This window comes from Copidosoma floridanum, unplaced genomic scaffold, assembly GCF_036245765.1.
Source record: "Copidosoma floridanum isolate Cflo_tuat_1 unplaced genomic scaffold, Cflo_Japanese_pri ptg000030l, whole genome shotgun sequence".
In the NCBI taxonomy this organism is placed as follows: Eukaryota; Metazoa; Arthropoda; class Insecta; order Hymenoptera; family Encyrtidae; genus Copidosoma; species Copidosoma floridanum.
This window is the reverse complement of record NW_028321907.1, coordinates 16,993,155-17,006,752: the sequence shown is the minus strand read 5'-3', so window position 1 is coordinate 17,006,752 and position 13,598 is coordinate 16,993,155. Positions and strand designations below refer to the sequence as shown.

The 13,598-nt window shown below is 34.4% G+C and overlaps 2 protein-coding genes across 2 annotated transcripts; one reads left to right on the top strand and one right to left on the bottom strand.

Annotated features, from left to right (window-relative positions):
- The first annotated feature begins 7,653 nt into the window (after positions 1 to 7,653).
- anchor (integral membrane protein GPR155 homolog anchor) lies at positions 7,654 to 12,206 on the top strand. Its single transcript, XM_014361354.2, has 12 exons — positions 7,654 to 7,964; positions 8,062 to 8,173; positions 8,289 to 8,494; positions 8,553 to 8,842; positions 8,911 to 9,734; positions 9,812 to 9,879; positions 9,978 to 10,124; positions 10,193 to 10,335; positions 10,410 to 10,593; positions 10,666 to 10,834; positions 10,908 to 11,094; positions 11,162 to 12,206. Exons 3-12 carry the CDS (start codon positions 8,409 to 8,411, stop codon positions 11,473 to 11,475), a joined length of 2,412 nt encoding a protein of 803 aa, XP_014216840.2. The 5' UTR covers positions 7,654 to 7,964; positions 8,062 to 8,173; positions 8,289 to 8,408; the 3' UTR covers positions 11,476 to 12,206.
- Elp5 (Elongator complex protein 5) lies at positions 11,982 to 13,530 on the bottom strand. Its single transcript, XM_014361355.2, has 2 exons — positions 13,320 to 13,530; positions 11,982 to 13,051 (listed from the first exon to the last, which is right to left on the bottom strand). Exons 1-2 carry the CDS (start codon positions 13,378 to 13,380, stop codon positions 12,231 to 12,233), a joined length of 882 nt encoding a protein of 293 aa, XP_014216841.2. The 5' UTR covers positions 13,381 to 13,530; the 3' UTR covers positions 11,982 to 12,230.
- Positions 13,531 to 13,598: the final 68 nt, after the last annotated feature.

The window sequence follows — 13,598 nt, the reverse complement described above, 5'->3', positions numbered from 1 at the left end:
CATAAAAAAACTAACTTTTCTATAAAGTAAAAGATTAGGCGAGTTTGATGTGTTTCAAATACATCCAAAATAATCATGTTTACAAAACTAATAACGTTATGCAGTGAAACAAAAGTTATTTTCATAGCAAAGACTACAATATCTCCAAGTGTTTCAGTTAACATGTTTCTAATGCTACTTATTTGAAAATATTTGGCGAAGTGAAATATTTAAAAAGTAATAAGATCAACAAAAAATAGTCAATTTTGTTGCCACGTCAAAGAGTTATTATAAACATGAAATTATTCATCACTAGAATGAATATCTTAATTAAAATATGTAGTTAAATAAAAATTTTTTCACATAATAATTGAACGTTTGAAAAGTAATGAGATCAGTTAAAATTAGTCAAGTTTATTGATACATCAAAGAGTTATAATTTACTAAAAATTATTCAGTATTAAAATGAATATCTTTATAAAAATATCTGACGAGTGCATTAAAAATTTTACAAAACGAAATGGAAGATTTAGAAAGTAATGAGATATAAAAGAAATAGAAAATTTTGACATTAAAAATATTGTAATACTTGAATAAGGTATGTATTAATTTTTATAATACTTTTAAGGTACTGAATAACAAATAGTAAAGCCTAATGTTTTATTTTCATTATAAAAGCAAAAAATGTCAATATTTTGGAAAGTTAATAAATCTGTATAATTTGCCGGCCCGGGTTTATACTGTTCTTGACGTTAAAAATCCTAACTACTTATGGAAAAAGTTTATAAATAAATCAATTTTTGAAAAAAGTCTTATTTGAAATATTCGCTTGGTTACGAAATAAATCTTTCACTATTGTTAGTAAATTAAAAGCATAAGAGTTTAAAATAACTTATTCATAATCTGTAATGCTAGTTTTATGGATTCAAGACCTTGTTCCATTAAAATAAAATAATATTTTTTGTACATTGCCTAAAACGTCAAAGCTTTGTACAGACATAAAAAATACTTATAGGCTTTAGAAATTATTTGTACTATGAAGCCAAGTAAATGAATAAAAATGTTAGCACGCAAATAAGTCTTTAACTAACTGCACGTAAGCCATTGTTTTACAGCCCATGTAATGTAATAGCCCATGTAACACATTTTTTTTTTTATGTTCATCATCGCCCAAAGGCTCAGACATGGCTTTTGACACGTATATAGTGTACTTAGGCATACAGTAAAATATTGTAACAACTTTATTAAAAAGCGAAGGGTTTAACTGTAGAAGGAGCTGTAGGTTGTTTGAAAGGCTCAACTCCCATGCCGAAAAAATTCTAATTTAATAATGAAAATTTTTTCCAAAGTTAGTTTTTTTATGGAATTTGAACCCCGGCCATTAGGATCTGTGAGCAGGCACGCTACCCATGGAGCTATCATATGCCTGATCACATATATTCATATATAAATTTACAATAATTTTTTTTTCTAAACGTTATTTTAATTGTTTGCTAAAAAACAGTATAAACCCGGGCCGGCAAATTATACAGATTTATTAACTTTCCAAAATATTGACATTTTTTGCATTTATAATGAAAATAAAACATTAGGCTTGACTATTTGTTATTCAGTACCTTAAAAGTATTATAAAAATTAATACGTACCTTATTCAAGTATTACAATATGTGTAATGTCAAAAACTTGACTATTTCTTTTATATCTCATTACTTTCTAAATCTTCCATTTCGTTTTGTAAAATTTTTAATGCACTCGTCAGATATTTTTATAAAGATATTCATTTTAATACTGAATAATTTTTAGTAAATTATAACTCTTTGATGTATCAATAAACTTGACTAATTTTAACTGATCTCATTACTTTTCAAACGTTCAATTATTATGTGAAAAAATTTTTATTCAATTACATATTTTAATTAAGATATTCATTCTAGTGATGAATAATTTCATGTTTATAATAACTCTTTGACGTGGCAACAAAATTGACTATTTTTTATTGATCTTATTACTTTTTAAATATTTCACTTCGCCAAATATTTTCAAATAAGTAGCATTAGAAACATGTTAACTGAAACACTTGGAGATACTGTAGTCTTTGCTATGAAAATAACTTTTGTTTCATTGCATAACGTTATTAGTTTTGTAAACATGATTATTTTGGATGTATTTGAACCACATCAAACTCGCCTTACCTTTTACTTTATAGAAAAGTTAGTTTTTTTATGGGGTCATATTATATACTTACCGTTGTTGTGTCACATTTCAATGTGTATCTCCCCATATATGAATATGCATCTGGCTTTTGTGTGTATCGTAAAAAAACTACGTGCCCCCTTCCTCGTCACGCATATACATATATATAAATTATTAAAAAAAACATTTATTTATTGCGTTGATTGAGCAGCACAGAAAAAACTCACCAACTAGGTATGTTACAATCAACAAATAATTGTGCGAGTGTACAGTCGTGTGTGTATATGTGGTTACGGAATTATACGGCCCCAGAAAAAAAAACCCAATTGCGCGCAATATCATGTAGACGAAAGAGAGTTAATTCTTATTTCAGTGTAATTCACAAAAAAACACATAATAATCTTGTTGCGTAAGTTGTGACGTGTAATTAACGTGACGGCGCTCGAAAGAAACAAACAACAACACACTTTTCGCTTTTGTCTTTTGTGCCCTTTAAGAATTAAAGTACACGTCACCGCTGTGGGTTCGCTTTGCAACTCCATGTAAAAACCACAATGTATAGAGTAAAATAAGCGTGAATTTAAAAAAAAAAACATCGTGTGTTGTAAGTATTCGCGCAACGACACTTCAATACTTGGATGGGTATAATATATATAGATGCACAAACGGTATATCGGCTTATACATGTACACAATATAGGAATCGGTAACATGTTATATATTGCGTCAAAGTCGGAAAGGGACACTTGCATCGATCGATATGCAGATCTTTTGTCGCTCATCCACAGTTCACCTATACACATATGTATATCCATGAGCAATTCCATTTGACATTATTACAGATAAATTGTACACAACAGCTTTGTATGCCAATTATCCCAGCTTTTCATTCCGATTCACTCGGAATTCATACGCAACTTTGTGATTCATCAAACGTGCGGACGTACGCACGTGTACGCCCATTTGTATATACATATATATGTATAGGGCATAAACAAGTGTATATAATAAGCATACTTGTATATGTATGTATATAAATGTACAAAGGAGGTAAAAATCAATGATTAACCGGATTGCGATCGGTTGGTTATTTATCAAGCAGCCACTGCATGCACATCGAGCATACAATTGCGCGCCACATAATACACGTATACTGTAAATGTACAAGTATACGCACATGCACACAATATGCTATCTTTTTACCAATTTACTAAAGATGCGCGTGTGTTTGACGGATGGACCATTTTTTTTTTGTTTTCGTCGATGAGAGACAATTGGTACCGTATAGAACCGTTGCTCGAATCGGCACGAATGTTGCGTCAGCCGATCTCTCGCGTTCCACTTTTCTCTGATATGTATACATTTTCTTGGGTCGGAACAAAATTAGTTATGCCGCACGTTGTTCTGAAGGATAATTAACGTGTGTACAAGGTATGCGCATTATATGTTCTCTCGTAGTGGATACATAATATCACGCACCGAGTGCGCGGTTGCACAAAGTTTTTCTCTCGCGAGCCCATCGCCATCTCGTTTGGATTGCATAATATATTATTTAAGCTGACACGTGTCTATACATATAGTTTATGATAAGTATATATTATAGAGACTTTGTGCACGTTTTGCAATGATTTTGCACACAGTACACACAATAAACGTATTTGTACGTGACATTATATTCGCTTGGGAATTGATGCTCTCTCTGTCTTTCGATAATTATATATGTTGTATATATAGTGCCCCGTTGCAACATGAACGATTCGTTCGTTCACTTGAATCAGAAAGTCAACAGTTTAATTAGTCAGACGGACTTTTTTTAATCGGCCAAGGAAAATATAACGTGTACAATACATCCAACGAGACATCCATATACTTATGTGATGTATGCGCGTTTCGAGATAAAATATCATCATCGCCACTTTGCTTTGTTTCGTTCTTCAAGTATACCTAAACACATACTTAGTGCAATTATACACACGAGTAAAACAGTGAAACGTAAATCATTCATTTATGTGCGGTAAGTACAATTAAGTTATTTGTTACATTCAATATACGTATATGTATTATATATTTTCCTTTATTTTGAATCATAGCCCATATGCGATGCTATGACCTACACGATGGACTTGATTCTTCAAACTTTGTAGTAAAATTAATTAATACGCGATGTATATAATTATAAATACTGGTTTGCAAAAATAAAAAACAAGCGTTATCGTTTGTATATGTTTACGCAATAAAATTAATAAGAGGGAGCAGTGTGTGTGTGTGTGGTACTCGTTACGTAAAATGAGGGGAAGGAATTTTCAGTGGAAAAAGGTCGATTGGTATGTGTATACGTGGTTTGATTCCCGGTTGGGGTACTCAGATTTTTTCTGATGGTTCTTGCCGGGTATCGAATTCATGAAACCGACTTAGGATAAAGATTTAGTTTTTAAGATGAAAATAAAAATAAAAATAAAAAAGCGATTGAAAAATAAAGAATTGTGACGAGCTTCTCGATAACCGGTCCTGCGTGACCGGGGAGATAAAAAAGATATGATATGCGAATAATAAAGAACGAAAATGTAATGACGAGCGAAAATAAGAGAAATGTATAATGATACGATGAAAAAACGACATGTTAAAAGACAATGTAAATGTTAAAGACAGTGTACATACCCATAGTAGGTCAGTACACTATAATATAAAAAAAAAAAAAAAAATGTGTATATACATGTATAAATATATCGTTGTTGGCCATTTAATCGAATGGGAACGAGTAACGGGGGGGGGGGGGGTGACGGCGAGACACGAGAGGACATGAGCAAGGACGAAAAGTATACAGGGAATAATGTGTAGGTATCGTGTGTATTCTTATCAAAACCATATATGTATCGGCACGCGTGTGTGTCGTTGTATATACGCAACAATCCACGGACACGTGACAATTGACGTATATGTACCAAATGTGACAATATGCTATGTATAAATTTGAGTAAGTCCACACGCAACGTGACTCTCGTATACAATATCATTCATACAATAGCAATTTTTTCTTCGAAAACAAAATTGTACGATATAGGTACTTTTCCTATATATACGCGGTGATTCACCGGGTTGTAAACCAAGGCATATGTATTTTTCTTTCCTTTCGCGGAAGATAACGATGATAACGATTATTGTGGTTCTTTTTTTGCCTCTTTCGGAAAATCGGTGGTGTTGTTGAAAATCACTGGAATTCACAAAAGCATGTCGAATTTCGGAGAAACCTCTTTTGTTTTTACGAGGTGTAAAAATAAAAATGATGAGTGAAGCACACTAAAAACACATTCACCATCTTAAAATGACGCATCGGTAACTTTATCGTCGTTTACTCGAAATCACTTCAAAGCCCCCCTCCCCCCCCGTACGATAGCTTTGATTGTTTTTCAATGTGTATATACACATTGTATATACATTTTCAATGGAAACCGACAGACCTTTTTGTGCGCGTTCTTCAATGACACCGAGGCGTTGAACTCTCGCTCTTCTAAAATTAAAATAATAAACATACAATATACATTTCGAGTTATTAACTGTTTTTCCAAATTTTAGATTATCGTTAATTCGTGCTTTGATGATTATAAAACTTTGTAAAGATAACAAAAAAAAATTTACACACAAATGTACAATACGTTTTATATGCACGCGGTATATTATGTTGCATCGTTTTGCACAAAATACGTACATTTTTTTAAAGTGTAAGTATATACGCACGCATGAAGTTTGAAATTCTTGTACGAAAACGAGTTTTTTTTTTTTTTTTCACCTTCGTACACAATACATACTTATATACTCTAGTTTATTTTTAGATCGAGCGTATAGTACGTCGGACCAATCGATGTAGGACCGAAAAGTGTCTAGTTACCGCGTCCTTTCGTCTCCCCCTTTATACTCACGAGCATATAAGTAGTATTTTATCGTCGCACCGATCAATCCAGAGTGCGTGTATTAGTGCTCCCCTAAAACACATGTGGGTTGTACACCCACGCACAATTTAATGCTATTTATAGGCCTGTTTTTAAAATTTTTTTTTATTGGGTATTCCCGACGATAGACACCTGTATATACATATAATATATACCGTTGGGTGTCATTGAACACGTGCAGAAAAGGCACTTTGAAAATTTACATCCTACGCGCAATACAAAATACGCGCGCCTCTATGCATGGCTTTTATCGTATATAGTTATTTTCTTTTTAACCAATACAGTTAATTATCTCCATGTAATCCTTTATGCGAATGGTAAGTATTTAAAAGAGAGAAAAAAAATGTCGACACGTGACAAAGGGTCATTGAGTTTCGTAAAGAGGGGGAAAAAAAACTCTGTTGAGTGTTATTTTTCATCTGCAAGTTACAGCTTTAATTATGTGAAATGTTTATGCATATACCGATAAAAAAGAGCTTTGAAAGGGTTTGTTGTATTTTTCAGCGCTTTTGTTTTCTATCAACTTGTGCGTACACCCCCCTCGGTGCTCATTTTCATAATTTTTCTAAAATCGAGAGAGAAAAAAAATGTACCCAAGTTTCTAGGCGCTTTCTTTATACGTATATCAGAGGATTGCAAGTTTTCCGCGAAACGAAATAATTTTCACAATCGCCTTAATTATAAATAAATTATAAACAAAAACAAAAAAATACATGTGTAAAAAGATTTCATACAATTTGCTCGTCGTCAAAAGATCAGCCAGACTACTATTGCGTTATGTTACATGATTAATTGAAATCGAATATATCTATGTACATATCTTGATATACTAGAATCAAGTAATCAAAGAGTGATGACTATAACTTTATGTCTGACGATATACATATGCAAAAATACCTGGCGTGTTGATTGTATGACTTTTACTTGTTTTTTCGCATCTCCAACTGAATAAACCTCCGGTTATTGGAATAATGTTGATCATTTTTATAATCCACGTATTAATTATATGTATGATGTATACATATACCGAAATATTTGTGATGGATTTTTATTCTACACAATAATTACTCGAAGCAGTGAGAAAAAAAAAAAAAACTTAACAATATACTGAGTAATGTGTACGTAGCAAATAAATATGAGGACAAGGAGCTGAAATCCATATGTCCATTATGTATAGATTTAACATTGGCTTGAATTATATTTTTTATTATAACCGGAGATGCAGTAGGTGATAAAATTATAGAGAGAAAAAGTAATTGCGGGGACCTCATATTCCTCGAACCTGTCCTTTAAATGCAAGTCAACCGTATAAATACGTTCCCGCAGTATTCAAAACTTAGTTTATTATATTATTTACGCTGTTGGTTAATATTAAGTGTAGTATATACTGTTGTCCATGCGAAGAAAACATTATTTAAATTATAACTAACAAATCTGCTCCTTTTATTAATTACAAGCACTGAATTCTGAATAAAAACTTATTCATAAAATACATGTACTTAACTAAATATTTTCACGAATTTGAAGTTGCTTACACTTTACCTCAACAGAGGCGCGGTTCGCCATATGATCGGAGGAGAGATGAATCAATGTGACAGATGACGTCATCGGATGAATTTTTTTTTTTCAACAGCCAGAACAGCAGACGCCTCAAATGCGTAAGTACTGCATGCGGGGGGAGAGAGAAAGCGAAATTGCTGCAAAAAAGAGCAAATTGTGAACAACACTGCAATACCACGTGATTGCAATAACTCAAAACTCTCCTCCTCTCTCCGTTCAAAACTGTTGGCTCTTGATAGTGTTGTAGATGACTTGAGGTTCACCGTCCAAAAGCAAGTGCACTATGGTACGTGAGTATGGTTTTTTGTTCTCTCTTGTGTTAATCCATTTATAACAAGTACTATTAACATGAGCTTCAATGGCGATTTTATGTGGTTTTGCAGCTCTACGCAAGCCACAAATCAAAGCTCAGCCGAGGCTGCTGTGCCCCAAGCTGTAATTGCAACTTCTCTCTAAACAACCGAATCCAACCTGTTGTGATCGTTAATATACTGCGTAAGTACGAAAGTTCATGAGTGTATTGGGTATTGTTATCTTTACGCTTTAACAAGTTTGATGTAATGGTGCCAGTTTCACTGAAATTTATGCACGTTGTTTGTGCTTTGCACAGATAACATTCGATTCTGAGAACAGACGACAACGACTCTTCGCAGCTGCAAGCTCCAGTGGATAACTACGCTCCGGGCAGCTGCATACTTATAACAAGACCTGAAGACCTGTGTTGAAAAACATGGATTCCCTGATTAAGGAAGCGGCTGCTCCCATAGACAGCTTGTACCTCGCGTTGCTGCAATGCTTTGGCATCATTTTGTGCGGGTGAGTTGAATTGACATTTGTGTTTATCCATTGAAACGTTAATCGGTTTGTCTTGTAGATATGTCGCAGGGAGACTAGAAGTCATCACGAGATCGGAAGCCAATGGCTTGAATACGTTTGTTGGGACATTTGCTTTGCCATCGCTCATTTTTCTGTCAATGGCCAAGCTGGATTTTTCAACCGTTAATTGGAGATTTTTGTTAGCCGTGCTTTTTGCCAAAAGCGTAGTGTTCTTTGTGGTTCTGATTGTTTCTATAGTTAGTACAAAGCCATACAATTTCGGGCGATCTGCTCTTTTTGCCATATTTACGACGCAGAGCAATGACTTTGCTATAGGATACCCAATGAGTAAGTATGATCATTCGTTGTTCTTAATCTGATGAATGACCGCTGATTCATAATTGTTATTTTTACAGTTAATGCTCTATATGGTTCAACTCATCCGGAATATTCGTTGTACCTCTATCTAATGGCACCAATATCGTTGGTTGCCCTGAATCCGATCGGTTTTGTGTTTTTAGAAGTAGCAAAGCGCCAGCAGGGGGATGAAAATCGGCCCCGAGGCAACAACACGCAAATGCTCAAGGAAATCATCAAGGGGATAGTCACCAATCCCGTTCTATTCATGACTCTTCTTGGAATCATTGGGAATATTCTTTTCAATCACAAACTTCCGCCCGTAATTCAAGTGGTACTGGAAGTATTTGGTAATGCGTTCTCGGCAACTGCTCTGTTTTTACTTGGTCTCATGATGGTCGGAAAAGTACACAAGCTCAAGGGCGTTGCTCTCGTGATACCGGGAATTCTCATTTCTATTAAGCTCTTGGTCCTTCCACTGATAATAAGAGAATCTGTAGTCTTCTTAAATGCCGGTCAAAATACTACTGAAACGTCCGACTTGAGCACTTTTGGCTTTCTCTATGGAACGATTCCCACGGCTCCAGCTCTCTTCATCTTCACTCTGCGTTATAACATTGACATAGACTTGATCGCTTCAGCAATGGTCGTCTGTACGTTTTTATCGGCACCTTTGATGTTCATATCGGCAAAATTAATCGATGCCATAGGAAACGGAGTAACTCCATCGGATTATGCCAAAGATTTGAAATCGTTTTCATTTGACACAAGCGCTGCTTCCGTAGCTGCTTGTCTTTGGTTGCTCATTTGTTTCCTTGGTATTAGAAGAAAAAGACTCAGAAGTATAACTCATAGATGTACATTTTCCTTAGTTCTAGCTCAGGTAAGTGTTTTTGCTGAAAAACATGGTTTAAATATATTATGAGCAAATTTACATTTAAAATTTCATTCCTCGTTTAGCTCATAACTGGAATCGGTGTCCTTATTTGGACAAAATTGGACAATGGTAGCGTCGGAACTCTTATATGGTAGTTATATTGCTCATGACTGCATTTACACATTCTGAAATATATATTTAATTTTTTTAATTTTCCTGTAAATCATAAAAATGTTCTTTTTCTTTTAGGTATATTCAATTTTCTTTGATAACAATAGGTATCTATGCTAGTCGTTTATGGACAGGAGCAATTGGCTTGACTCTTCTGTTTTTAAGTTCTCAGTCAGTTACTTTTGTTGAAAATTTAGAAAAATGGTTCTACATAGTGTGTTGGGGGTATGTTTTTTTATTGTTGATTAAAAGCATTTCGATAAACATTTGAATTCATAATGAAAATTTTTCAGGGTACCATTTGTTGTAATAAGTGTAATATGCTTTACTGTGAATCCAACTATTCCTTCAGATGATGATCTTAGAAATCCAAATTTCCAGTTTGGTAGAGTACATGCCGCTGTAACAATAGTCCTTCTAATATTTTGTTTCGTTGGTAAATATCCATCAATATTAATTTTTTTCCAATTTCCAGAAATTTCAATTGTAAAAATTCTTTGTAACTTTCAGTTACCATTGGATCCCTAGTATTAAGGCAAAGGTACCAGCGGCGAAGCTTAACGTCTACACTGTACAGTAGCAGTTCAACTTCGGTATTGGCAGAATCCAACACTACAACAGTGACAACCAGAAACGTAGTTGACGTAGAAGATCTTTTATCTCCTATTGCAAATGCACCTAACAATACATCATCGTAATTATGATTAGATTTTACTATCTTTACGTGGGACTTTAACCTACAACCAAAAAGTCTTTATACTTTTAGCATTAACATTGGTAATAGCTGCTCAACTACTGGTTTGTGCTGTACTGACGACGTAGACTGCAGTACGGACTGCGACTCTGATAACGAAAATGAAGGAACTACTGTGTCGGATCATCAAACTTTGCGTCACCTCGTTCTCTTGATCCTGTTGTTATGTTCGATGTTCATAGTTGGTATCATTTTGTTTTGTGAAAACAAAACAAAAAATTATTTGGCAATAATTCATTTATTTATTTTACCAGGGACTTGCTATGACACTAGCGATACTGGTAATGGAAGAAATGACCGGAATTTTTACCGAACTTGCATTTGTGGATGTCGCTTTGAGTTTTGGACAGTCTCTCGTGGCATTTGCTATTTTTGGCGTTGATTCCGGTTTTGGCAAATTAGGCTGCTGGTTAACACATTTATTAGCTAAATGGAGAATGGGTAAGCAATCTTTGTAATTTCGATGCATAAAACTACATTGTACTGAATACCTCATTTCTTTAAATAGAGAAAGAGCTTCAGCTCCCAGACGAAGATTCTTTGAGTCCCGAATCAAAAGCCATACGCGAACAATTCAAACGCTGCTATTTAGCAAAGTGCCAGGCTCGAATAGCAGCGTGTCGGAGGCATCTGTTGCGCACCTACAATGGAGTTTTTACTGGAAGTGAACTCGTAAACTGGCTTCTGGAAGCTGGTGTTGCCAAAGATAGAGAAGAAGCGATTTACTACTGTCGCTGTCTCCTCGATAGCAGAGTATTGAATCACATCGATGGTACTCAACATTTTCACGATCGAAACCTCTTATACACGTTTCGAGCTTGATCAATAAGTCAGAGAATTAAAATATGTGCTTTGCTTAACCAATGAGAGTAAACTAAGTAATTTAAAAAATGTTTGGATCAATGTTTCGTCACATGCTTCTTTTTTAAGTCAGCTTGACAAATTTGTCTACAGACATCAATCATTTTTCATAAGTTTTAAAACATTGGTTTTACTTTTAGTGCATGGAAAATTTTTTAAAGATTTTTTTAGATGTTAATTTTTTTTTTATGATCTCGATAAATATTGCAAATTATAAAAGGTTGATAAGATGTGGTTGTCTATTGCCTTGTTAGATGCAAGCACTAGTTCCTATAATTTCTGTATTCAAGAATACATTGTTTAAAGTATTTTATTTTTTTAACGAACAAAAGTCTGCTTTAGCATACTACGTACTATATTATTTTTATAATTATACTTGGCCAAGTGTAAAATGTGATAATAGATGGACATACTTTGTTAAAAAAATATATTTTTTATTCGTTTGAGGAGGATAATCAGAGAAATGATGTATACTGCAAGAGGCTAAGTAAAAGTTTTTAATATATGTATATATACAGGAATATTTTATCACATAATTTTATTTCAAATCCGTGACCTCTGTTATAGGTCAATGTGTCTCGAATTAGTTTTCTTGTTTGAAGAAAGTGAAAGAAATGAAAATATTTTATATGAAAGATGTGTCAACGAATGTACATGAACAAATTATAATAAATACACGACAGAAGATATAATTTCGTAGTCCGTAATTTCCTTGATCATATATCCAAATCGTCATCTGGATCTTCCTCATCCAAGTCGTCCGCTTCGTCTGGCACGTAAATAATTTTTGATTCTCCCCCAGGGTTTCCGGGTAAAATGTACGGTAGCGGTACGCTATCTCTCTGTTTCATTTCTTGCTCGCTCATCTCTATTCTAAAGGAACTTTGAGGTTTTGGCGCAGTTTCCTTTGGCTTTAGCACCTCCGGCATTGAAATGACACCGGCGTCAGGAATTCTCTCGGATACGAGACTATAATCACCCATACTCTGTTGCACCAATTCGTTCCAGCGAACAATGCTTCCACCGGCTTTTCTGTGAGTCACGGAAACTTCATAATTTATGTTTGACTCGTAAGCAAGTTTTTTGGCCTTTCTCAATTTGGCATAAACATTGCCTAACGTTTCTATCCTGGGAATACTTTGAGCCAAGTCTCTCCTGTAAATACAGAATACTGTCGTTTTGTGCGTCTGATTCAATTTTTCCACAAATTTACACGCTTTGGATGGTCCAACTTGCAAAGAGAGGGTACTCAAACAATTGATCACAATGACAGAGTCTGCATAATCTAGGGCATTGTTCATTAAATTTTCGTACAAATCAATGTTCCTCTGTTGACACTTGTCGTCTTCTTTTTGCAAATCTACACTAAAGTAATCCAATATATTAACACTTTCCAGACCTGAAGCTTTTAGAGACTTTTCCAACTGACACTTTGGGGTGGAGAAGAGAAACATACTGACTTTTTCTTGTATGTTCTTCTTTCTGAGTGCTTGCAGCCAGGCTATGGTCAAATTCTCTGCATAAGTCGCATCTATCCCTGAAAAACATGGATTTTTGTTTTCATTTAAAAAAATAATAAATTCATTTCGCAATCGATCTTGGCAAGGAAAAACATAAAATAAAGCACTCGAAGCTCATTTGTAAGTTTAAAAAATTACGTAATAAAATTTTCCGAATCACGATGCGTCAGAAAAAAAAAAAAAAAAAATTAAAAACCACAACAATGCAATATTGGTTTTTCTCATAATAGAACACATGGGAGGGGGTTATGTTTTTCGGATAAAAAAACATTCCCAAATTCTTACCCTCGTCCACGACAATGAACGAATTGCCATTGTTAACCGGCAAGTTCAACAGCTGAGCCATTTCCGAATGATTTTCTCTCTTCACTTCCAAAGTCTAACTCTTTTTTCGAAAAAAAGGTCCCACAGTACCGGCTTCCTCTCTGCAATCAATTAGATATATCCATTCATAACAATAACATTCCGCGCACAACAACACAACTACACATCATTATCCGTGTGTGTGTAATGCAATGCGCAATTTATTTAGATGTGCGCAGTATGTTTACGCACGCATGCCTT

Excerpts from the sequence above, each read along its gene's own strand:
- anchor (XM_014361354.2), top strand. The coding sequence starts at position 8,409 with ATGGATTCCCTGATTAAGGAAGCGGCTGCTCCCATAGACAGCTTGTAC. Across the intron at positions 8,495-8,552 it reads TTTGGCATCATTTTGTGCGG|ATATGTCGCAGGGAGACTAG; the intron begins GTGAGTTGAATT and ends TTTGTCTTGTAG. Across the intron at positions 10,336-10,409 it reads TCTAATATTTTGTTTCGTTG|TTACCATTGGATCCCTAGTA; the intron begins GTAAATATCCAT and ends TGTAACTTTCAG.
- Elp5 (XM_014361355.2), bottom strand. The coding sequence starts at position 13,380 with ATGGCTCAGCTGTTGAACTTGCCGGTTAACAATGGCAATTCGTTCATT. Across the intron at positions 13,052-13,319 it reads GTTCATTGTCGTGGACGAGG|GGATAGATGCGACTTATGCA; the intron begins GTAAGAATTTGG and ends CATGTTTTTCAG.